The sequence below is a fragment of the Patiria miniata genome, unplaced genomic scaffold, assembly GCF_015706575.1.
Source record: "Patiria miniata isolate m_02_andy unplaced genomic scaffold, ASM1570657v1 HiC_scaffold_6, whole genome shotgun sequence".
NCBI lineage: Eukaryota > Metazoa > Echinodermata > Asteroidea > Valvatida > Asterinidae > Patiria > Patiria miniata.
The window spans coordinates 4,801,648-4,827,030 of record NW_024037073.1 but is presented as its reverse complement, the minus strand read 5'-3'; the positions used below and the strand labels follow the sequence as shown (position 1 = coordinate 4,827,030).

At 40.1% G+C, this 25,383-nt stretch overlaps 1 protein-coding gene across 1 annotated transcript; it reads left to right on the top strand.

Moving 5' to 3' along the window:
- Positions 1-1,475: 1,475 nt before the first annotated feature.
- On the top strand, positions 1,476-23,495 carry LOC119743203 (S1 RNA-binding domain-containing protein 1-like). The gene is made up of 19 exons (XM_038219584.1): positions 1,476-1,627; positions 3,324-3,468; positions 6,138-6,264; positions 7,243-7,360; positions 7,852-7,990; positions 9,358-9,454; positions 10,883-11,012; positions 12,566-12,774; positions 13,387-13,544; positions 14,232-14,322; positions 15,690-15,797; positions 16,583-16,674; positions 16,877-16,959; positions 17,657-17,763; positions 18,298-18,477; positions 19,528-19,695; positions 20,088-20,173; positions 21,781-21,879; positions 22,872-23,495. Exons 2-19 carry the CDS (start codon positions 3,342-3,344, stop codon positions 23,159-23,161), a joined length of 2,409 nt encoding a protein of 802 aa, XP_038075512.1. The 5' UTR covers positions 1,476-1,627; positions 3,324-3,341; the 3' UTR covers positions 23,162-23,495.
- Positions 23,496-25,383: the final 1,888 nt, after the last annotated feature.

Sequence of the window (25,383 nt, the reverse complement as noted above, 5' to 3'; positions counted from 1 at the left end):
CTCTGTTTGCAGTGGGTTGTAATTATTGTCATGCTGCAAATTGGGAAACATTAACTGCCACATATTTTGTTTTTGTTATCAACCAAAAGCATTTCAAATTATGAAAAAGTTATTTTTTTCAAGTGTCATCAAACTAAGGTATATCATGCATTTGCAGGTATGTCTGCTTAAGAGCTGTTTAACTAACCAACCTAAGGAACTTAGCAAATCATTTGGTTTAGTGCTGAGCACCACTGGAAATGTACAAATATCATGTCATGGCAACCTTATTATTTCTGTCCATGTGTTTGTGAATAAAACATTGGTAGCTTCTGTTAATAAAAAACTGTTGCTGAGAATTCAGTTTGCAACTTTTTCTTTATGTTGTTGTTACAGTAGGGATAATTAAATCAAGATCCATTTGCTTGAAATGATCCATACTTGCATTTACTTCTTTCTGGTGTTGACCCTTAACTCCTCCAACTTTCCAAGATAATGCTAGAGTGCCAGACGTTGGAAATATTAAGTGTGCAGGGAAACGAAGAAATATCCTCTGTTCGAGTACTACATTTATATACAGGCAAGACGTGTGGGGTGTGGGTATGATGATGGGCCAAAAGCCGAAAAAACACACCAAAACAACCTCTTGGATATTGACCTAATTCCTCACAAATTATAGTAGCATGTGTAACCATTTTCGAAATGCCATTGTCCAGACACACTTAAGTCTTGAGGGAGGGTAACTACGTGTATATGTATAAACAATTTGCTTCAGGTTCTGCAATCGTCAAAAAAAGTTTGGTTTCTTCAGGACAGACACTGTCGGAATTTGATTCTTTCAATCATGGAGGTAGAATTAGTTCTACCTCCATGTTTCAATCTAGTGAGTGCGAACAAAATCCGGTGCACCATGCAGACGAAATTTAACCTGATAGTCAAGCGGATTTTGGTCTAGTTCCCCGTGAAAAGAAAAATGCTCCACTCAGTACTACTAGACGGCGCACCGTGGCGCGCGCTGGAGCAGGGTGACCGTTTTAGCCGATTTTCGGCTATTTTTGACAGATTTTTGGGGAAAAAAAACGAGTTTGACACAAAATTTGACAATGGGTTTTGGGGGCAAATTTTGACAGAATTCTGAAAAAATTGTTCTTTGACGGAAAAACAGCAAATTTGGTAGAAATGGTATATTTGTTAAAAAAAAACTCATTTCAAACAAACCCTTGCATAATGGGACAGAATGGCTGGTCTATGACTTCGTCGTGACGCAACCGCGTTTTGCCTGAAATTTACACAATTATTTCATAACATCCTTATGTGACTATAGATTGTTTATAATGTAATTTAAACCTTAATTAAGATAAAACTACAAATATACATGTAATTTTAAGTGTTTATAGTGTATTTCTAGTAATTCTGGGAGATTTTTGATAAATCTGACAGGTTTTTGAAGTGCATTTAGCAGAATTTGGCTGTGACCTTACGGTCACCCCGCGCGGGAGGAGTCGGTCAGTCGATATGACGTGGAGGGAAAATTGAACAGCTGAACAGAAGATGTCCCAAAATGCAAGGTGGCTGAGCATCCTCAAAAGGAAAGTTAGGAAATCACAGGTTGTAGAACCGAAAGAATAGTTTTGAAACGTCACAGGAGGTTTGTATAACCTGCACAGTCCCACTAACTGGGGCGCTAGAACTCTTTTTTTTGCGACAGACCAATTCAACATCCCTAATGTCAAAAAAAGGAGTTCTACTTCTATTATTATTCGCAGTGGCTATTGTTACGGCAGCCGTAACGCATTTCCCATTTATATCGTTACGGTAGACTGCAACCGGGCAACTTTTATAAAAAAAACATGACAAGAAAATATAAAATTAGAAGGAAAAAAGTGAATTTGAACTTTATGAAATTCGAACTTTATTTCCCTTTAAAAAAAAATCCTCCAAAGCCTCAGGTTAGAAAAGGAAAAAAATTCGAGTGCAAAACTGAGATTCGAACCCGCAACCTCGCGGTGCAAAATCCTACCCTCTATCGGCTGAGCTGGCGCTCAGCCGATCAAAAAAATATCGTAGAGGGCGCTAAACAACGAGTGCCGTAACGATAGCCACTTCGATTATTATTATTATTATTAATCCTTTCTGGTAATGAAACCAAGGATTCCTCAAAAGCGCCCAAGGCACTGTAGCTCACAAGCCTGAAGAAACCTGTAGAGAGAAGACAATGAGAAGAAATTACAGTTTTAGAGATGGGAGGAAAAGCCCAGAAGAATATTCTGGGGAAAACCCACGGAATCAGGCAGGGACTGAAAACCCAATCCACATATTGGCCCAGGCGGGATTCAAACCCGGGTCACAGCGGTGGAAGGCGAGGAAAGTACCGCTACGCCAAGCTCCCCAGTTACTTAGTGGGACCATGGAGAAATTCTCCATGGTGGGACCATGGAGGAAGGAATTCCTTCCTCCATGGTGGGACCTAGTCCCACTAACATGACTAACTGGGTCGCTAGAACTCCTTTTTTGACATTTGGGATGTTACTGACAAATACTGTCGTATTAACATCCCAAATGTCAAAAAAGGAGTTCAACTTCTAGCGACCCAATTAGTGGGACTAAGTGGGACCATGGAGGATGATGGGACTAATTGTAGATGTAGCTTGAGTAAATATACTCCAGCTCCAATGGCAATGCTCATCAGGAATTCAACATATACATGATATATAGGGCCTAGTCGTGTTCCCTAACATGGCGCACTTTGAAGCCTACCCGACTTTCCTCGTGTAGTGTTGCCAAACCTCTTTGTTGACAAACCTCAAGTTCATCCAGTAAAATACTATAGTAGTAGTACTTTTACCTTTGTAATGCTTGCTATTTAACCTCTGTGAACAATTTCGGTTTCATAAAATTTAATCCGAAATTCAAAAACAGTGGCGTCCGGAAATTGGGCACAAATTGGCGGAGTGTTCCCTAACTTTATGTGGGATAGATGCAACAGAGAAAAAGGCCAAAATGACGTCACTGTTAATTTTTTTTATTTTTTTATTTTTTTTCAATTTAAAAAGAAAAAAAGAGAAGAAAAAAGAAGAGGGGGCTTCCAAATAGGAAGCGGGCTGGGACGCTAAACATGTTTATTTTTTGTATTTGGCCTAACGAACTGGATTGTAGTTATTCTGTATTGACTGATTCCCTGTGACGTGCTGTGTTGTCTGCATTGAACGAGCCAACAGGTTTCAAAATGTACCTGTCATGCCCCTCCCCTTTCTGGATCTGTTCTTCCCACAACTAGGTATACATTTAGACAAGTAATAGTACAACACTTTTACTTTAACATTGAGTATATATGTTTGTTGCAGTGATTACTTTGTAGCGAGATGGAAAAGCCACCACAAAGTAAACCTTCATCGTCATCAGCAAAAGGTGCTGGCTCCACCCTGACAATGAATTGGAATACAATTGACCTGTTGGTGCAGAATGTACAAGAAGAATACTGGGCTATTAGTAAGTGACTTCATGATTTGTCCACCGTTCAACTTTGTCTTTGTTTTATCTTTTATTAAGATTAACCCTAACTCCCTATGCATTTTTTGCTAGGATGCAGCCTCAATCCTGCAAAATCCTCCAACTGCCTCCATGTAAAAATTGTACACAGCCTCAATCCTGCAAAATCCTCCGTTATTTCTTGAATGTGGTCCTTGGATGGGTGAAGACTGACTCAATCCTGCAAAATCCTCCAGCAATCACTGTCAATGTGTTGAGACAGAGCAAATGACAGCCTGGAGCAGTGCAGAGGATTTCAAGTATAATCTTGGCCTAAATGTATGCACAGCTGAGCATAAACAACACAAGGTCTGGCCCAAGATCTTGACATAGTGCATCTTCCAATATCAGCCACACATTTTTGCCATATAGCCTCAATCCGGCAAAATCGTCCATTTTGCAAAGAGGATTTTGGAGGATTTGGAAAGGTTACTCACTGACAAACTCACTGTAATTAGACTTGCTTTTGTAAGTCGCACCTTGGTCAAAAAGATTGAAATACTGGTAGATTACCCTGTAACGCCAGTGAATGGGTTAAATCCAGCCAATTGTGTAGGCCACATGCATGAAAAGACTTCCAGTGAAAAGCCATTCTGAATGGGGACCATCTTTCAAGGGCTTCCTTTATCTTGTTTTTAGCTGAATCCATCAAATAAAACTGAGGGTCCAAGTTCAGTTTTGATATTCTCACTTTATTACGACAGACAGTGTTGATGACAATATGTGTCCATAAAGAGACTGAAGACCTTGTGCGTCAGACCCCATGCACAATTATCCTCTCAATGGTTACAGAGAGTTCCCTTGAACTCCATTGCTGGTCTGGGCCTGATGCCAAAGCAAAATGGCTGGCGTTGTGCTTTTAGTTGTGTGTACCCAAACTATGGACTGATGCATGGAGTCCATACTTGCACATGGTGTGTCTGGCACACTGGAATGGTTACACAGTGTCATCTACTATATTCTTGCCTGGAATTCCTAGTCAAAACACCAATAATTTTGGAAGTGGCTATTGCTTGACAAATGCAAAGAAAAAGTAATTCACAGGTTTTTTATGCCCCGCGGCGAAGCCGAAGGGGCATACTGTTTCCGCCTTGTCCTTCCGTGGGTGGGTGGGTGGGTGGGTGGGTGGGTGGGTGGGTGTGTGGGTGTGTGTGTGGGTGGGTGAGTTTGTCTTACATACGCAGTGTGGACTTCCGAACAAAAGACGTCCACATAATGTAGGTAGCACCGACGTTGTGTGGACTTACCCCACGTCCACACAGTGTTTCCCCATTTCTGGAAAACAGGTTTAGAGGCATTTTTGGGTTAGGTTTATCTGTAGCAGAATGAAGAGAAACACTAAAGGGAATCATAGAAAAAAAATTGGGTTGAAAGAGTTTTCACAGTTTGAGAAAAATGAGTTTTTTCACTGGTTTTTCTTAACTACACGAAAGCAATGGAAAGTCCACACTAGTCATGTGAAACAAGTGTGGGTGGGTGTGTGGGTGTGTGTGTCCGGACAAATCTTGTCAGCGCGATAACTTGAGAAATACTTAACATATTAACTTCAAATTTGGTTTGTGGATTGTTCTTGGTAATCCTAAGAAGCCTTTCGCATTTGGGGCCAAAAGGCCAAAGGTCAAGTTCACAGTGGCTAAAACAATAGAAATCTTGTCAGCGCGATAACTTGAGAAATACTTAACATATGAACTTCAAATTTGGTTTGTGGCTTGTTCTTAGTAATCCTAAGAAGCCTTTCGCATTTGGGGCCAAAAGGCCAAAGGTCAAGTTCACAGTGGCTAAAACAATAGAAATCTTGTCAGCGCGATAACTTGAGAAATACTTTACATGTGAACTTCAAATTTGGTTTGTGGATTGTTTTTGGCAATCCTAAGAAGCCTTTCGCATTTGGGGCCAAAAGGCCAAAGGTCAAGTTCACAGTGGCTAAAACAATAGAAATCTTGTCAGCGCGATAACTTGAGAAATACTTTACATGTGAACTTCAAATTTGGTTTGTGGATTGTTTTTGGCAATCCTAAGAAGCCTTTTGCATTTGGGGCCAAAAGGCCAAAGGTCAAGTTCACAGTGGCTAAAACAATAGAAATCTTGTCAGCGCAATAACTTGAGAAATACTTTACATGTGAACTTCAAATTTGGTTTGTGGATTGTTCTTGGCAATCCTAAGAAGCCTATTGCATTTGGGGTCAAAAGGTCAAGTGTCAAGTTCACAGTGGCTAAAACAATAGAAATCTTGTCAGCGCGATAACTTGAGAAATACTTAACATATGAACTTCAAATTTGGTTTGTGGATTGTTCTTGGTAATCCTAAGAAGCCTATTGAATTTGGGGCCAAAAGGTCAAGGGTCAAGTTCACAGTGGCTAAAACAATAGAAATCTTGTATTTATTCTGAGATTATAGGGATTAGGGATTAATTCATATAAAACCTACAGAAGACACTAATGCTGTCAATGAATGTTCCATGTGACCAAGGTACATGTAAGTTGATGTTAAAAGAGTGGTGTTATGTCATGGGAACAGTCACGGTTGCGGGGCATTTGTGTTTGTAAACACACCTGACTTGTTTTAGATGCACTTTGATGCAGAAGTTCCTTCTATGATTTGACACTGATTCTCTCTCTTTTTTTTACAGAAAACTTGGTGGACCTTTTGGAAGATGGTTGCAGTGTCCCATTCATTGCCAGATATAGAAAAGAGCAGACCAACCACATGGAGGTTGATAAGATTAGAGAGGTCATTGTCAAAGTGGATGAACTCAAGTGAGTTATATGTATCTGCATGGATATCATTGTCTTGATAAGTTTTTTTCACTGCTCTTGTAGTGCACTATGATCCTACACTTCTTTTGTCTCCTGTTTTCCTTGTCCATATTCTTGTCTTTTTTCTTTGTCTTTCCAACTTTGTATTGAACAATTACAATTATATGCTTACATAAACATAACAAATGGGTGTAATTTGACCACGAGAATAGAAACTTTGGTTATTTCGACTAATCATAGTAACCAATCTTAGAAGACTTGTTCATTTGTTTTTCTTTAGAAGGTTGGGAAGAGTGGAACACATTCTGCAAAGGTTTTAAAATTCTAACTGAAAGTTGTGCTAATTTGAATCAAAGGGGTTTTACGATTAGATATCAATGTGGCAAACCTGTAATGGATGTTGAGGTCCATATATTCACGTTGTAGCATGCACAGCTGTTTGGAAACATTACACGTATGTGTACTCATATCTGTTCGTATCCCTCAACATGGGTTGTGTGTGCGTTCCTTCACAAATCTCTTGATGTGCGAATATGTTTTAAAAAAAAACGCTGATTGGGTGTTAAGAATGAATATGCATGTGGTTCAAACCAATCTGCCAGTATATTTGGAATAAAAATTCTGATTCCCTCAAATGCTGCGCTGTGATTGGCCGCTACCCAAATTGGTGTATTAGCTCATAGACTGTGTACAAACTCCTGGCAGATTGACCAAGTCAGGGTTTCTGAACTCACATGAAAATAACATTTACATGTATATGTACATTTTTAACATATCGGTCGGGAACTGACACGTGAAGGCTCGCATTATACACTTATGTACTGTGTGTTGGTGGTGTATGTGCTCCTACCTCCATGACTGAATGGACCAAGCGAAGTCCAGACTTTGGCAAAGTCTAACATCAGTCACGCAATTCATGCTGTTGCATAAAAATTACAACCTAAACACTTGTATAGCACTTTTGTTTTTTCTTGTCAGGCATGTGCAGACAAAAGTATCATCTGCAGTGAAGCAGATTGAGAAGAGTGGCAAAATGACGGCCAGGTTATTGAGTTCCTTCAAGAGTGCTCAGACAGTGGAGGAAGTGGACACACTGGTGAGAGATTCTCATTCACGGTGAACAATTCTCATTCGGTGAATAATGCTAACATTTGTCAATGTTGTCAATGTCTGTGCAAGTGGAACCGACTGGTTGCCACCAATGTTGGCAAACATTAGTAAGAAAGGGCAAGGGGTTTTCCCGAGTTATTTGCTATGTTTTTCAAAATGACCAACACACAATGAACGTAATGATTCTGTCGGTGCTAAAACATCCCAAGTACGTTCATATTTACTGGAAAAAACAATTCACAGCCAGTCACAGGTATTTTTCTAGGATTTTTAAAGCAGAAAGTAAAAACATTGACAATTTTAGGATTGGCCTGCAGGGCGCCGCCGTTTAGACAACAGTTTTGTTATGACATTATCGTTTCATTTGGGTTTGGCACGTTCGCAGAGCCTCGCTGACGAACACTAAAATGTTAGCGTGACTGGAACACGCCCCAGATAAACTAGTCCTGAAACACTGTTGTTTCCCCCTTGTTTCAGTTTGCTCCGTACAAGAGTGGGGCCAAGACCACTCTGGCGGAGCGTGCTAGGAAGCTAGGTTTGGAGCCTGCTGTGGAGATTGTCCTTCAGAAGCCAGAGCAGTTCCAGCTCCAGAGATTTGTCAAGCATGGTGTCAAAGGTGAGACGGAATTTATTTGGTTGTTTATAAGACTGCCTAGACCTGTTAGACTGAATTGGTCTGGGACAGCTTTAAAAAAAATTTTTCATATGATAATTCTCTGCACCCTTTCCTCTGAATTACATTGCATGCTCTTTAAACTTGGGTGAAAAAAGGAGCCTTACCTTAAGATTTGCATATTACCTGTCTCAATGACATATGTCCAAAAAACCCAACCTGAGGTCAAGATTATACACATATGGACTGGCAATGAGGTCACTAGTGCACGTCTGTGCCCCCCCCCCCCCCCCAGGGACTGTCATTGACCAGAAGAGGGTCCTATTTCCCGAGGCCGAAAAATAGGACCCTCTTCTGGTCACTCACAGGCCGGAGGGGGGCAGAGACGTGCAATAGTGACCGAATTATGCCAGTCCATATGTGTTTTATAACTCACCTCTGTCCAAAATATAAAATAAGAAAAGAAACTTGTTCAGGTTTTTATTATGGAATTGTTTTAGTTCAACAATTAACTCACCCGTCATGCCCGTAAGCAATTCAACCATAAGCAATTTAACTATGTTAAAGGACTGCTTTCAGTTTCCCTAGATTCAGTTTTTGAGTTAGAGTTTTTGAGAGGGCACTGTAACCAGTCAAAAAAATTGGAGTATAGTGCCGGATTGGGCATATACTCCCGAAATAACGCGTGCGCAATGGCTTGACGCGCGTCTAGTCCACACTGACGCGAATTTCATGCACTAGCCTGTACAGGGTGAGTAAAAAAAAACGAAACCCAAATGTCAGGACCATTGTTTAAGTGAAGTGCTACATGAAGCACTTTCAAAATCTAGTATATGAAAGCCCAATTCATAAGCTTTCTTTTAGTACAAGAATCATTCAAATCACTGACATGTACTTTTCAAGTGACGGAATTCAACACACAACCACCATTTTAAAGTTCGGTCCACGGATCACAAGAAGCTGAGTGTTCTTTCGGCCAAACGAAAACAAATCACATAAGGATGTGTGTGAATTTTTTGTTGGTTTTGCTGACTCACCCTGTATTAGTGAACCACATGTGACCGCTTTTCAGCCAACCAGAATAAAGAACCAGCAAGATGTGTGTTATAAAATACATTGGTATATGACTCCACCCAGCGCGGCATACTGCTAGTATTTTAAAGTCTGAGAGACCTATCTTGGTTGCTTAATTTTGCTCAGGAGAGGCTTGAGCCGTAACTCCAGGGCTAACCAAAAGTTCAAAGTTGCACACACGTAGATGAACTGGTGATGAACTGAGCTGCAATGAAAAATCAAAATTTAAAAACAAAAAACTATCATTCGCTGTGTGAGCACTATTCATGAACCCCTTTCTCGCTATTTTCCCCCAGGACTGAGCACCGTAGCTGAGGTGGAGAAGGGTGTCCACCACATTTTGATTGACATCATTGCCAAAGACAGTAGAGTAGTCAACAAACTCAGAGAACTGTAAGTTGACAAACCTGAAAATGAGGTTGTAATAAATAATTATTAATTTTGTTTCTATCCTTGATGTTGACCCTCAGACTCAAAAGAGCTCAAGTGTTGGGAAAACACCGCTTGTGCCCAAAAGTTTGAATGTGTACGGCATAGACAGGACACTTGGCTTTGCGGTCAGAGCTCCCCTTTTCCCTCCCCAGAATGTTCAAGAAATGGTCGTCCAGCCATGCCACATTTCTGTCCTCAAACTGGTACAGCTGCTTGTACAGGGTGAGTCAAAAAAAGTAGAACCCAAACCCCAAAAATTATATTTCATATTTAAAAAAATATGTAGCACCAAAAAATAATGACTGGAAAGCCAATTTCATAAGCTACTTTTGGAGGGAAAAAATACTGAAATTGGTCAATCCGTTCAAAAAATATCACCATTTAAACACAATGACCCTAAAACCTGTCTCATCCAAAAAAATGCGATTTCAACAATCGTCATCACAACTGTCTTCAAACATCACCAGCGATGAAATCTTAGTTTAAACATTAACGATATGCAACAAAGTCCTTTTGAAGGCCCGTCTTTTAAAAAAGGGTTGTTAATCAAAATATTGTGTGCTACAGTTGGTGACAGTTGTTGAAACAAGTATTCTGTGTCATTTTCTTTGTTGTTCCAAACAGTCAAAACACACAATAAATTGATTTTTTGGACGAGACAGGTTTTAGGGTCATTGCGTTTAAATGGTGGTATTCTTCGAACGGATTGAGCAATTTCAGTAATATTTTCATCTAAAAGTAGCTTTTGAAATTGGCTTTCCAGTCATTATTATTTTTGGTGCTACATATTTTTTTAAATACGAAATACATTTTTGGGGTTTGGGTTCCGCTTTTTTTGACTCACCCTGTATTTTGATTTTAGACACTCCCTCCTCCGAGCATATACCTTTTTTTGCCGAACCACATTTATAAAAGCTGTTATTTTGCATACTAGTGTTTGCTTCTCCCTTTTCAAGGTTGCCCTGACCCAGCCTTGAAAAATGACAAGTAAATACATATACTCTCAATCTGAAACATTTACTCCATTTTATTTAACCAAACAAAGAAAATGATAATAGTCTAGCAAAAGCTACGAAAGTACAAAGTAATTACTTTTAGTTTTTAGCAAATGCTGCCAGGAAAAGCATTTGCTTCATTTGTATTCATGCGTAGCAAAAGCACAAACTAGGTTTTTGTCCATCGCTAATTAAAACCATTAAAGTCCAATCATAAGTAAGGTCATAATTATCATTGGCAAGTGATGCCCTTGACATCCTGTCGCCATTCATTTGGATATTTTGGTTATTTGACTTGTGACTGAATGACCAGAGATTGTTAAAACTTAACAATTACGACTCTGCATCTGAAACGTGTTGTATCAACAGTAAATATTTTTTTCCTCTCAAACAGCGTAAGGAATGCCAATGTTACCATCAGGACGACCCTGAGACAACTCACAGAGGAGAATCAACACAACAAAGACACCTACTCACTCTACTTTGATTTCTGCGCATCAACGAGATCAATCAAACCTCATCAGGTAAATAGCTGACAAAGGCCAAGTTGATTCTCCCTATATAGGAGTCATCTCATTAAATATCGTGGATAAGTCCAGGGCAAATTTATCCGCAATATCCCCTTTTGATTGGGTATTAGTTTCAGGATTCTGAACAACTCCCCCATAAAGTTGTCAGTTTGTAAACAGTGCTGATAAATTCATTATGAGAAGATTCTAAGGATGTAGTTGAGAATCCTGCTACTAATACCCAATACAATGGGCCCACTGCTGATAAAGTTGTTCACAACTCATCCCAGCTATTTAATTAGATGACTCCTCAGTCAACAAAATTTTCCAAATTTCATAAGGCAAAGATGAGTTCTTATAAGATGGAATATTTGCGTCGGGGTGATATAAATCAAATTAGGTTTTTGCCCTGCACCGACGTTTAAACACTGTATACTCAGTGTGTTACCTCCCGAGTGAAAGTTGGAAAAAAATCACTCGGGTGGGACTCGAACCCACGACCTCCTGCTTTCTAGCGCAGATGTCTTACCACTCGACCACCGAGCTAACGGCATCGGTTGGCTGGTTTGAATCTGATGTACATAGCAGCGGGTACCGCGTAAACTATTATAAGATGGAATTTTGCGTCGGGGTGATATAAATCAAATTAGGTTTTGCCCTTCACCGACGTTTAAACACTGTATACTCAGTGTGTTACCTCCCGAGTGAAAGTTGGAAAAAAGATGAGTTCCTCAGTATTCTACCAGCTAATTTTGTACTCTCAATACAGATTTTAGAGTACAGTTTTCTTCAACAGATTGTGAAGTGAGAGGTTTAAATTTGAAGCCTGACATGCCTGAGACAATTAGACTTGTAGCACATGTGCCACGTTTTTAACAGATGTACAATTAGGTAGCGAGTTGGCGTGACTGGGGAGACAATGTAAAGAAATCTAGAGTACATGTAGATGTCAGATGTTGCAAGGGGGTTGATACCCCTTTGGAAGTTAACCCTAACTCCCTACTTACTTTTACCAGTGTAGCACCATGTCTGTCAAAATCTATCACTCACTCTACTTCACCAAATGCTTCCTGCAAAATCTACCACTGGAGTGCTGTTGGATATTGATGGACTTTGTACGGCTTATATGGCAACAGCAGCACTGATGCTAGGCAAAATTAATTTCCTAGCAGTGCTTAAAGCCTTCTGGCCCAAGTCCATCATACTCCATCAAAATTGAATCAAACCAGGCTAGCAGGACCACGTCCTCCAAAACCCATCAAAATTGGGGGAGTGGATTTTGGTAGAGTTGTTTTAGGTGAGGGTTAAAGTAATAACTATCTGTCATTAGGTTCCATTGGGTTTGACAAGAGATGAAGTTTCAAGGATTCAGGAATTTCTCTTGCAAATATCCCATTGGAGTTGGCATTTATCCATTTGTCCCTCTACCGCCCCTAATCGCCTTGCCTGTTTCTCCCTGTACTATCCAAAATTGCCCCACCATTGGCTGGTTTTATGGATGCATCGGGGAAATAATATAATGTAAAACATGCTATTTCAGAAAAACTCTGTGCTATTTGGTTGTCCAGATTCTTGCCATAAACAGAGCGGATGTTCTGAAAGTGCTCCTGGTCAAGGTGGTCATCCCGGACAGCACATTGGCGGCCTTCAAGACACACTGCCGGGTTCAGTGGGTGCCCAGGAGAGCCTGCCCAGAGCTGGTGATCAAGCTGTTCCAGTCCTCCATCGATGAGGCTTGCAGTAAGCGTCTACTACCCATGATCATGAGAGAAATCAGGTAGGCGGGTCGTGGTTGACAAATCTTGGGGGTTGTCCGAACTTTTATTTTGTCTATAAAGATTTAGCTTCAGGAGTTAAGGATGCCCTTAACCCTAACCCTCCAGGGTATTTTGGCTAGAAACCCTGCCAAACACAGCAACATGCAACGCTTGTCTAAGTGACAAGCCTGCCCAGTGCAGCAAGATCCATCAGGCCAAAAGTCTCAAGGCCTAATTGCCTCAGAGTCTGTGGTCAGTGAATGCAGCAGGATACAACTGTGGCATTGTTCAACGGGATTAGCCCTCATTGTCTTAGAAGTCGCCGTTTATGCTCTGGTGTTGGTAGCTAAATGCATCAAAGTGCACCGACACATACTACTATCCTTGTAAAAATTGATGCAACTTCGCCATTGGCTACAAGTTCAATTTGAAATAAACCAACAATAATAATAATGATAGACTTTCTCACCTGATGCACTGTGTTGCCTCTGGCAGGGTTGATCCAGGTTCGTCAGTATAAACAAATGCTATAATATGAGTCCCAAAGTGTATACAGTATTGCAATTTGATTTGCCGTCTTGTAATTCCTATATGCCTTGAAGTCCAGAATTAGTATCTTTTCTGTTTGACAGATCCAACTTAACCAAAACAGCTGAGAAGGCATCAGTGGACGTCTTTGCTCAGAACCTGCGGCGTCTCCTCCTGACTCCACCAGTCAGGGGAAAGGTCATCATGGGCGTTGACCCTGGCTTCAAGCACGGCTGCAAGGTGGCAGTCACATCACCATTAGGTTAGTGGAACAGAAACAATGTTACAGATGAATCTAGCGAGCGATTACTGTATTTGACTATGGAGCCACAATTACGGTGTGTCCGTGCGTGCTTCATAAAGGCGTGTATACTTCACACTCAGTTTCCACCAAAGTTTGATCATTTCTCCTATATTGGAACATTTATTATTATTATTAATCATAATAATTTCTGGTAATGAAACCAAGGATTCCTCAATAGCATCGGAGGCACTGTAAGCTCGCAAGCCTGAAGAAACCTGTAGAGAGAAGACAATGAGAAGAAAGTACAGTTTTAGATGTGGGAGGAAAACCCCAGAATATTCTTGGGGTTAAAACCCATAGAATCAGCCAGGGACTAAAAAACTTTATCCACATTTTGGCCCAGACAGGTTTCGAACCCGGGTCACAGCGGTGGACGGTAAGGAAGTACCGCTACACCAACCTGACTCCCCATTTGTTGACAACAATCATAATTTTGGTGTCCAAGAACTCATGGGTCAGATTCCATAAGCTTGATTGTAGATGTGTGTATAACATACTATGCTGCAGACTAATACTTGACTATGTTAATGTTTGCTGATACACTTGTTCTCATTAAAAGCGAAATGTATAATATTTCCAAAAGTATGCATCATATTTTTCATGACCCCAGATGTTTGCCTAAATTTTTTCTTCTCGAAACCCCAGGTCAGATTTTAGAAACTGGTGTAGTATATCTCCATGGCAACCGAGGAAGGGGAGATTTCCAGAAGATTGTAGAAATGGCAAAGAAACATGGGTAAGATGCACATCAAACAATTTTTTTATGTTGGACAGAATTAAGGAGGAAAGTGATAAAACACATACAGTCTTTGATTAATGAACAATAAGAGTATTACGTCCATTAGTTCTCGCTTGATTGAATTTTTATCAGTTGGTGCAAAAGTTGCACCAAACATGACAAGAAAATTGGGCTACCCTTAAGAGCATTTTACAGTGAAGATTTGCATGTGCAATGAAATTTCTGTTTGCAGCAGGTTCCACTTTAGTACATACAAATTGCTACTCGAATTAGTGATGATAAATTTTGTGAAATAGAGGTTTCTGCTGGCTGACAGTACTAAGCCATGTTGGCCTGTAACAATTATTCACTTATGGGTCAATTTATGGATGAAAGTGCACATTTTCCTGTCCCTATTACCTTGCAGCTGTAATTCACCATTGAAGTATCTGTAGGAATGACTTCAGGTTGCAGGCCAGTAAATCAGCCAAAATAGTCTGGAAGACGTGCACAGGACTGTGAGCTTGTAGTTCTGTGCAATTTGGATGAAATTGGGGCCCTAAAAGCACTCTATTTTGCAGTGGAGTGTAGGCATCCTTTTTCAAAATGGCGATGGGCTTCAGGACTATTTTCAGGGGTGATCATCTTCGGAGGGAAATTTCTCCTAAAAGTCATTAGTTAACCCCCAAAAAATTGAAAAGAAAATAAAGGATGATGAAATAAGCTTTAATTTGATGTGTGTCTCTAACATCTTGGAGAGCTGTGAGCATTTTTCCTGAATTTGTGAAGTGGGGGCATTTATCGTTGGGGTCTATGGAAGTTTATTTACTGGTCTGTAACCTTCAGGGCAATTTTGTAAAATCTAACGAACGTCCGACAAAATGCAAAAGTTCGTTAAGGTGGTGTACCTCAGTGTGGTGTGTAACTGTTTCCCACTTATTAGATGTTACATATTAGTGATGTATCACATTCACTTTTCCAACAGCAGCTCATTAAATTGTCTGACATGTACGTCGGAATTTACGGAATTGCTCTTCAAATGATTTTATATTTGGTGGATAGGTAGTTTGCTATTCATAATCACTCTTGGAAGACGACTGCATGATGCATTGTGTGCATCAGATTTATAAAATCATAGACGTCAGATGTAACAGGGACAGGAAAAAACGTGGACCCTGAATTTATAGAAAGACCCTTACTCGATTAAATTGATTGTTGTGTCGGTTTACATTTTTTGTTTTGATTTATCAAAAATCACTCAAGGGCCAATCAGAAATATACCATTATTTGTTTGAAAATAAAATAATCATATGCTTGCCAGGCATCAATCAGTGGTATGAAGATTGACCCCTATCTTTGAACTTTGCCATATGACCTTTAATCAGGTGTGAGACGATAGCCGTGGGCAACGGTACTGCCTGCAGGGAGACAGAGAGCGTCCTGTCCAAACTCATCACTACCAAAGCCTTCGGTCATCTCAACGTCATGTACTGGTAGGTATCAAAATCTTCTCTTTGTTCTGATAATGAAACCTTGGATTTGTCAAAAGTGTCCATGGAACTAGCTGTAGCTTGTAGAAACTTGAAGAAACTTGTGAGGAGAAGAAAAAAGTTGAAAGACGAATCCTGAATTTGGGCTCTAATTGGGATTGAAAAAGAAAATCTAAGTGTTTCGAGGGCCACACGGGTAAAGTCAAGGGCAATATCACTGCACTAACCTGACGCCACTGGGTGCAGTGGCTGCAGATCCAAGATTTTTCAAAGTTGGGTTGCAACTTTAAGAGTCAAGCAACTATGCCACCCAAAAAAAAACTGGTCTCTTTTTTGGGTAGGGGGGAAGAACTCAAAAATGGATAGTATTTTCATCATGAAGCTAATTAATTATAAAGTCTTAGTAGCGGATCTAGAGGGGGGTTGGGAGGTTGCAACCCCCCATTCAGCCACTGACAAATGTCATGATACTTGTAAAATGGGGCCAAAAATAGTTATTGGAATGCTAAAATTCCTAAATTTATTCTTGAATTGCTTTAGAACGCAGGAGAAAGCAGCATAGATTCCAACATTTTCCGGGGGCATGCCCCTTGACTCCCGTAGCAGGGTTATGCCTTTGGCACACCTTAGACTCAAACCCCCCCCCCCCCCTCGGTTTCCTGCCCTGAGCCTTCAATATCACTTTCAAAGTCAGGAAATACTTAAAGTATTGAATTTAAGGAGAGTGTTTCATTATATATTCACTTCTTATGAGGTGATCCCTTCAGTGATTGTTTTTGTCATTTCAGCATTGTAAATGAGGATGGTGCGTCTATTTACAGCGTGTCTCCTGAAGCTGAGAAGGAAATGCCCAACATGGACCCTAACCTCAGAAGTGCTGGTAAGTTAAAATCGGGATAGTTTAACTTCCACACATCTGCTCCTTCCACTACCGTTGACGTTCCCATACCCTCATCCAGAATTGCAACCTTCAAGGCATTATTTTCTAAGAATTTTCTGATTGAAAACAACCACACATTCCAAGGATTTTTTTCCACATCATTGGTTCAATTTGTGCTTTCCCTTTTGTATTCCCTGTGCAGTGTCAATAGCAAGACGACTCCAAGATCCCTTGGTTGAACTTGTCAAGATAGAGCCCAAACACATTGGGGTTGGCATGTACCAGGTAATTAGTTTGCTCCCACTTCTGATTTCTGCGCTTACAATCACCATTCTAGTGGCAGAAAATCTCTGCAATCTCATCTGTGGGCATAGATTCATATAATAGATCTACAGTTGACTTCAAGATACTTTTGCACACAGTAGCATAATGACTCCACTATTGCCACATTTGTTGCCTGGGATGGTTCGGAAGTTGGCGGATTTCAGGGAAGTTGTGTCGTGCATGAGTATGCAGCTTACTTACACAAATAATGATGTAAAGGCCAGTTTATACTTCTTGCGAATGCGAATGCTAAACGAATTTGACGTCATGAAACATTTGCTACAAAATTCGCCGGAGCTGAAATGTGCTTAACTTTTGCAAAATCGCAGCCCGAAAAACTTGCCGTGAAGTCATAAATTCGTGTTTGCATTCAGGCTGAGTATGAATCGGCCGTTATTAGGCAGTTTGTTAGGCAGCATATATTGAAGTATACTACAACTTGTAAATTGTACCATTTTATTGCCTAACAAAAGAATTCACAACCTTGTTTTTGAGTTTAATGAAACACTGGTTTACCGGAGTGAGACTTTTGACAGTGTCGCCAGTTTCTGTGGAAGATACAACTTAATTCAAAATGATGGGCACAGCCATTTCGGTTGGCCAATAGTAGATCAGTCCATTGTTTGTGCGTTTATTTGGAAACTCTTGTCTATTTCAGCATGATGTTCATGACAAATTTCTGAAGGAAGCACTTGATGGAGTGGTAGAGGAGTGCGTCAGCTTTGTGGGTATTGATCTGAATGTCTGCTCAGAAAGTCTTCTAAGGTAGGAAACTAACAGTCACATTAAAGATTCTGATGTACTACGTTATCTGTAAATCTTAAAATCTTAAATTCTTGTTCAATAATGAAAAGTGAATGTGATCCAAACCTGAGAACTAAGGAATGTGCAGATACCTAGGATAAAAAAAATGAGATGTGGACAGTACTGAACTTTGACCTGAATTATTTTCTGAAGGTATTTCTTATTGTTAAAATAAAATCATCTTCACCTAATTTAATCAGTATTCCTGATACTCCTCTTCCCCCGCAGGTATTTTTGTCAATAACCCTTCTCGAAACCCTCATAAATCCTCCAACTTGGCAGAGAAACCAATGGCAAATACTTTGCAGGTCAAGTTTAACTTTCGTACTGACTGGAATGTAGATTCCTGAATTCTGCTAAATCATCCCAAACCTTCCAAAGGAGTTTGAAGGAGCCCAAATCTTTGAAGTTAATCAATATGTCTGAAATAATATCATTTCAACGCACGTTGAATATTAAACAATTTCAAACTCTTTTCTGTGCATAACAAATTAGGAAAATTGCCGGCTTGAATGTCACAAGGGCCAAGAAAATCATTGAATACCGGGAAAAGCACGGCGGGTTCACAAACCGAGAGCAACTCCTGGAGATCAAAGGACTAGGACCCAAGACCTACCAGCAGTGTGCTGGGTTTGTCAGAGTCCGGCCAGAGTCCGCAAGCAGTGAAACACAGAGGTTGGCTTTCCCCCTTAAGAGTTTTCTTCCGTTTGAAACTTGAGCGACTGAAGTTTTGCAGGCTTGTCTTTTATGTTTGTGTGTCTTTCTGTTTTTGAGTTGTGAGCCTTGAACCAAATACACTGAAGACAAATTTGCACAATTCATTTTTTGTAGTCAAGTCCATCACAAGTCCATCACAAGTATTTCAGTGCAACGTTTCAGTTATGACACATTTCATGAAAGTTTCATAGTGCGTAAGTCCGCGACTTGCACAACAAATTATGGCGCAACTTGTGCAATGGTTTTAGGTGGCGTAAGTTGTGGCGTAGTGACTTAAAATGAACATTTTACTAGCAAACCATGATCGTCGTGGAGCCTGTCATTGCACAAATTATCAAGTTTGTTACAAGACATTTGCAGCTTTGTGCTTGAGGTAAATGAATTGCAATTTTTTTGTGACAGAATATTTTAGAGTTACCGCACGATTCCAAAAACAGTGGCGGCAGTGATTTGATGACTGTTTCGTGACCAAATAAAATCATTCACAAACGGCCGTCGAAAATGCTGTAATTATCCTCATCCAGGATGTTTACTATATTTAAAACGTTGCGCAACTACGCCAAGTTTCGTGAAATCGATTGTAAGTCTATTGCACAGCTGCGCAATACATTTGTCTGCATAAGTCTTATGCATGGCGTATGTTACGCACTGTTTTGTGACTTTTTGCACAAGTTTCCCCTTTACGGTTACAACTTTTAGGGAGAGTTAGGGGAGACCACTGGGAGAGACATTCAAATGCATTGCAGACGAAGCTTGGAGCTCACGCGAAGAAACCGCATGTTTGTGTATATTCAGAATGAAAAGTGGTACCTACTTGTGCCATACGCATGTAAATTTGTACGCGCATTCACTTTGTCCTTCCCATTGTGCTCTCAAACATGTCAAAGTAGTTGCAAAACCCCAAATACTGTTCATGCATGGAGTTCTTAGTCAAACAAAATTTGGAATTCTAGTTGAGAGAAGTTCTACATTTTCAAACTATGTTTAATCATTTGTCATTTCTCCCAGTTCAGTCTGTGATCTTACAACAAGTGATTACGAAGATACCAGTTCTGGATCCAAGAGAAAAGCAACAGGAAGGGCGAAGGGCAAAGGCAAAAAGAGAAAGACTGACCTAGCGCCTAATCCACTGGATATGACCTGGATACATCCGGAATCGTATGACATCGCAAACAAGTAAGTTTATATTACTTTGGTTTTAGGTTATGAGCTTTCATTCGTTGAAAATTATTCACTTGACATACTACAAAAGATCGTATATGACGACCTGAGTACATCAAAGACTTTATCAAAGACTGAAGCATTTGACTGTTGAAATAAAACACATAGGGGTGATAAAACAGGAAAAGTCGTTACGAAAATGATATTTAACTTACCATATTGTCATTTCTTACAGACTCAAAAGTAAAAAAACACACGGTATAACCAAACAATTGTTGTCTGTAGCCTAGCACATTTGTATTGTCAGCATGCAAACATCAGCTAAAAACTAATCACAAGTAATAGAGTTATTGGGTTTTTGTGTGACTCACTTCATCAGTTTGGTTCATTGGATTTTTTTTTGCCAGGGTCCTATCAAGGGCTGATGCATGTACCAGTGACATTGGGACCAACGTTATGAAAACCAAACTACAAAGGTTACTGCAAACTACAAGTAAGTTTAACATCAACTCAACCCACATACATGCATGTTGTGTACTGAAGATTCATAAACTTTAGATCAAAAGCTTTGCAATACAGGGTGAGTAAAAAAACACGAAACCCAAATGTCGGGACCATTGTTTTAGTGAAGTTCTGCATGTAGCACTTTCAAAATCTAGGATATGAAAGCCCAATTCATAAGCTTTCTTTTAGTACAAGAATCATTCAAATCACTCATGCACTTTTCAAATTACGGAATTTTAAACACAACCACTGTTTTAAAGTACTGTCCACAGATCACAAGAAATTAAGTGTTCTTTCATCAAAATGAATACAAATCACAAAGAGATGTGTGTGATTTTTTTTCATTTTGCTGAGAGAACGCACACCTTTTCTGTGATCCATGGACAGAACTTTAAAACGGTGGTTGTGTTTAAAATTCCGTAACTTGAAAAGCACATGAGTAATTTGAATGATTCTTGTACTGAAAGAAAGCTTATGAATTGGGCTTTCATATCCTAGATTTTGAAAGTGCTACATGCAGAACTTCACTATAACAATAGTCCCGACATTTGGGTTTCGCTTTTTTTGACTCGCCCTGTAGACTGATTCATTAAGCCCCCTTCTACTGCGCACACGGGCAACAACATGCATGCCTATCCAATGCCACACTGCATGGTCCAGCAACGTGTGTTATACAGACATTTGTACACACATATCCGACATTAATCATGGCTGTGATTGGTTCAAATACTATGGGGCCTAAAGGATTGGTCTATTCTTTTATGATTAAAAACATGATTCCCGTCTATTGCTGGTTTGGTCTATTTTGAGGATTAGTGGGTGCGTTCAATTAGCTCACCCAGGTCGACTCGAGTGAGCCCTGTGCCGTTCGATTAGCTCTGACGTCATTCTCAGGGCTTAGTCAGGGCAACGGATCCTGCTCTCGGGGCAGGGTCTGTGGTGGAAATACATCACACACATGCATTGTTCAAACTCATGGTCATTCCAAGAATCTGACAAATATAAAACTGGACAGTGGAAAAGATCAAGTGGACCTCAAAATAAAGTTATTTGGAGTATAAATTTAATTATTTACTGATCTCATTGCAACTTTAGAGGTTATTTTTACAATTGAAATATGACAGAATAGCATTAGATCTCAAAGTAAGACTCAGTCCGACAAGGGCGTTTTGTCCATAACTATGGCTATGACTACGGATGTCATGTGTGGATCATGATTGCCTACATTGGTGCGTTTGTTTAGCCCGCTGTGGCTAACTATTTTGGAGCTCCTAGGCCAATGACATATCCTCTTCTCTTACTTGGGTTTTCATATTAAGTTTTGGAAACCAAAGGTTACATCATGAAGATTGACATAAATTTCTTGCAGAATATGTCATCTGTTTTATCAATTTGCCATATTTGTCGTATATTACAAAACAATAGTTGACTGCTATAATGTGGGATATGTGCTTTTACACCCTTGAGGATGCATGACACCCTCTGCCTCTACATGTCATGTCTCAAATCACAGCAGTCAACAATTGAAAACTGCATGAGGTTCATATGTGAATGACGCAAAACAAAATTGTGAATACCTGTTTATTTCCATCCAAGGTCTGGGGAAACTTGCCAAAGATCTGGATGTAGGTGAACCAACGATGAAGCTTATCATAGATGGTCTCCAGCAACCTGTGGGCTATGACATCAGGGCAGGTAGGTCATGGGCATATGGACCAATCTGAGCATGTCATCGCAGCACACTCATAGAGACCCCTGTCAATGGTGCAAGCGTTGTGTCAGCTATGGACTCCGTTCACAAGTACCCTTCTCCGGTTACAAAAGGGAGAGATGGGAGAGACCACTGGGAGGAAAATTCAAACTATTGCTGACGACACCTGACACTCACGCAAAGACGCTTTTGATTTATGCACAATTGACAATAACATTCAAGCCATTTGCATTTAGAGCCTCAGTTGGCAAATGAACCACCAAATTAAAATAAAGAGCTCAGGTGATGCTGGAAGGGGATGTGGGGGTGTCTGGCACCTCTGTTTAATCGGTTTTAACTGCAAAATCATCATACTTTTGGCAAAATTGTGTATATGCCACTGATTGCCCAATTGTGTCCAAGGTATTCAGCATTGAACAGCTCCAAAGATTCAGGTGGGGTCCAGCCCCCTCCCCTATTTGATTTTGAGGTGACTGGGTGAACTGAAAAAGTGCTGATGAGGTGTTAAGTAAAGAACAAACAGAGACCAAAAGCCTATGGGCTCCGTGCACAAGTACCCCTCTAACGGCCAGAAAAGGAGAGTTGGGGGAGACCTAGACTGGTTCCAGGTCCATCCACTGAGTATTTCGATTGATCCAAAGTTATTGGGAGGGGGGATTAGTCGGCGAGACCATAGCAAGTATTCGCGCGCCAACGCCGCCAGATGCTCAGGTGCAAAGACACTATGGCTTAGCTTTGAGCACATTCAGGATAAATAAGTCCTGCATACTTTGCGCGAGACCAGTACAGTACATACACGCAGTGTCCCACCCAAGGGGCTCTCAAAAGTGGTAAAAATGCGTCCTCTTTTGTTGGTGCACGGAGCCAAAAAAAGTTGGCCTATTGGCAAATTGTTGTCTCACCCCCCAATCCTCAATTCAAACTGGTCTTGCAACCTCCCTGAAAGTACTCTTTGCTGCGTTTTTTAAAAATTCAGAATATGACCAACCCCTGTTCAAGAGAAACCTGCAGTCCATCTCGGACCTCAGCAGCAGTCAAGTACTGACCGGTCGCGTCACCAATGTGACTCACTTTGGTGCCTTTGTGGACATTGGTGTCGGCCGCCACGGGCTCATCCACAACAGCAAGATGAGGAGGGACTACTTGAAGCAGGGTCAGCCCCTGGGCCCCGGGGACAAAGTGGAGGTACAGGTGCTGTCCATCCAGAGGAACCAGGACGAGTCTAAGACACGGATCTCGCTGGAGCTGAGCCGACCGGTGCAATGAGGCTGATAATCAGGAAGATTTATTGTAGACCTGTCCTGAAGTTTCTTTCTCAAAACCTTGTATACTTTTTGAAGACATACTGTCAGTGCTCTTCAGCAGATTTGGTTTTACTCTCGTATCAAATCTTGGTCCGAGACTTTTATTTTTTTACCAAAAAAAGAACTGCTTTTGTGTTGTTTGGGCATCAGTTAAAAGCTTTATATTTTTGTTTGCTTATGCACACGAACAAATCTGCTTCAAAGTAGACTGGTTCCTGGTCCCTATATATTCTGTTCGGATGATGGGTCTGGAACCAGTTCAGCCTGCAGAAACTGAATGATCGTAATGATTTGTAAAGTAATTATTCCATCACTTAACATGGGTCAAATTTATTTCGTTCAATGACTCATTCAAATTTGAATGACTTTTGTATTGCTAGAAAAATAGCAATTGGAAAAATAAAACTATATTTTGCAGGGTGAAACTTGAAGTGAGAAGGACAGTACAAAACCCTAACCCTAACCCAAACCCTACGAGATCTGTTAAAATCGACCAGGAGTTTTAAGGTTAATACACATTGTTTTCAACATTGCAGTTGAGATCCTTGTTATGTTTTCTTGCGCAAAACCATTAAGCTTTTTACAAAATATTCTCCAAAAATTATTTCCAATTTTATGTAGAATCCACGAAGAAAATTTCGCTTTGAATTTTAAAAAAAATGGTAATGAGCCTCTCTCAGTATTTCGGTTGTCAACTGTATCTTTCCCAGTGGACTTCTATTGACCCAGTGAATTCTTTGTAGGGGCTTGTGATTTCAGCAGAGTTTAACTAGACCAATAGGATTCTAAATTGTTAAACAAAACAAGGGAAATAAAAAAAAGTCCTTTTATTTTTACTCAATTTCCTCCCAGCATGGTGTAAATATGTTGTATCATACATATAAGTTATTTTCATAATTGTATATATCCAAAGAAATTGATGCAACCGATAAGCGGATGGGATTGCAAAACAAGAAAAAATAAAGACATTAACTCTTTTTTCGAAAACCTGTTTACTTTTGACGTGTAATGTCCATGACACAGATATCTGATTAATTAACCACGATATCTAAGTAACGATTCAGAGAAATGATCCAAAATTCCAAGTCTGCAATCTCCTTGATCATTGCTAGATGACGGATGGATAAGATTCGAAAAATATTTTTTCAGGTGAAAATTCACTGAGCTCTTGGAAGCTCTGTCGCGGACATGACATACCACTGGAATTGGCCCACCTGTTAAACTCCGCCTTCTCCCCTAAGAGGATCAATAATGATTATAGGATGGTCTAAATAGAGATCTGCAACTTGGCTTTATCAAATTAAGCTTGTTGTGTATTTTTATAATTCAAGTGTATTGCTTTAAACACTTTTTATAGTACTTCATTTATTTAAAACAATTCATGCTTTCATAACATAGTTTCCTTTAACCCTCGCATGTCCCCTCTCTTCAGAATCCATCTCCTGTTTGCACGATGCTTTGTTTTCTCATTCTGCATAGCCATACTCATCAACCCTCCCTGCTTCCTTTGCCTATGTATTACTTGTGAATTTCCTGCTTGTTATACTGTTCCCAAGTTATTTTGCCTCTGAGAAAAGATTCTACTCAAGAAAAAATTTCATCAAGGCTTCTAATTCCAATGATTTTTTAAAAATTGAAAAAACATGTTTCTCACTTTTGATTAGTGGTGGGAACAATTGAGATTTCAAATTCTGGTGTGAATATCCTAACTTTTTTCAAACCGAATAACTGTTATCCGATTTCACCAGAAGTTCCCATCCAGCTAACAGTCATGCAAAAAAAAAGTGATGAGTGAGGTGCCGCATGCAATGCCCTCCACGATTATTGCGTATGGTTTGTGGGATCCAATCACCACTGGGCCTTTACAAAAACAATCCAGAGCCTTCATGTTGAAAACATCATGGGTGGGAACGCTCTAATCAGTCAAATGGGCAGGCTTATCATGAACCAAAAAGACTGCTAGTGAGTGAATGCGGTTACTATCAGCGACCATAATTGGGGGATGTTCCAGTTATTTTGTTTAGCTTCTGTCACAAAAAAATGGGAGGCTTACATTTTTTTAAGTTAGTTTTGAATATCCGGTTTCCAAAATCCAAACCGAATACTGGAATTCAAACCGAAATTTTAGAATATCCAGATTTGAATCCCACCACTACAACACACAGCTGACACAAATATAAGAAT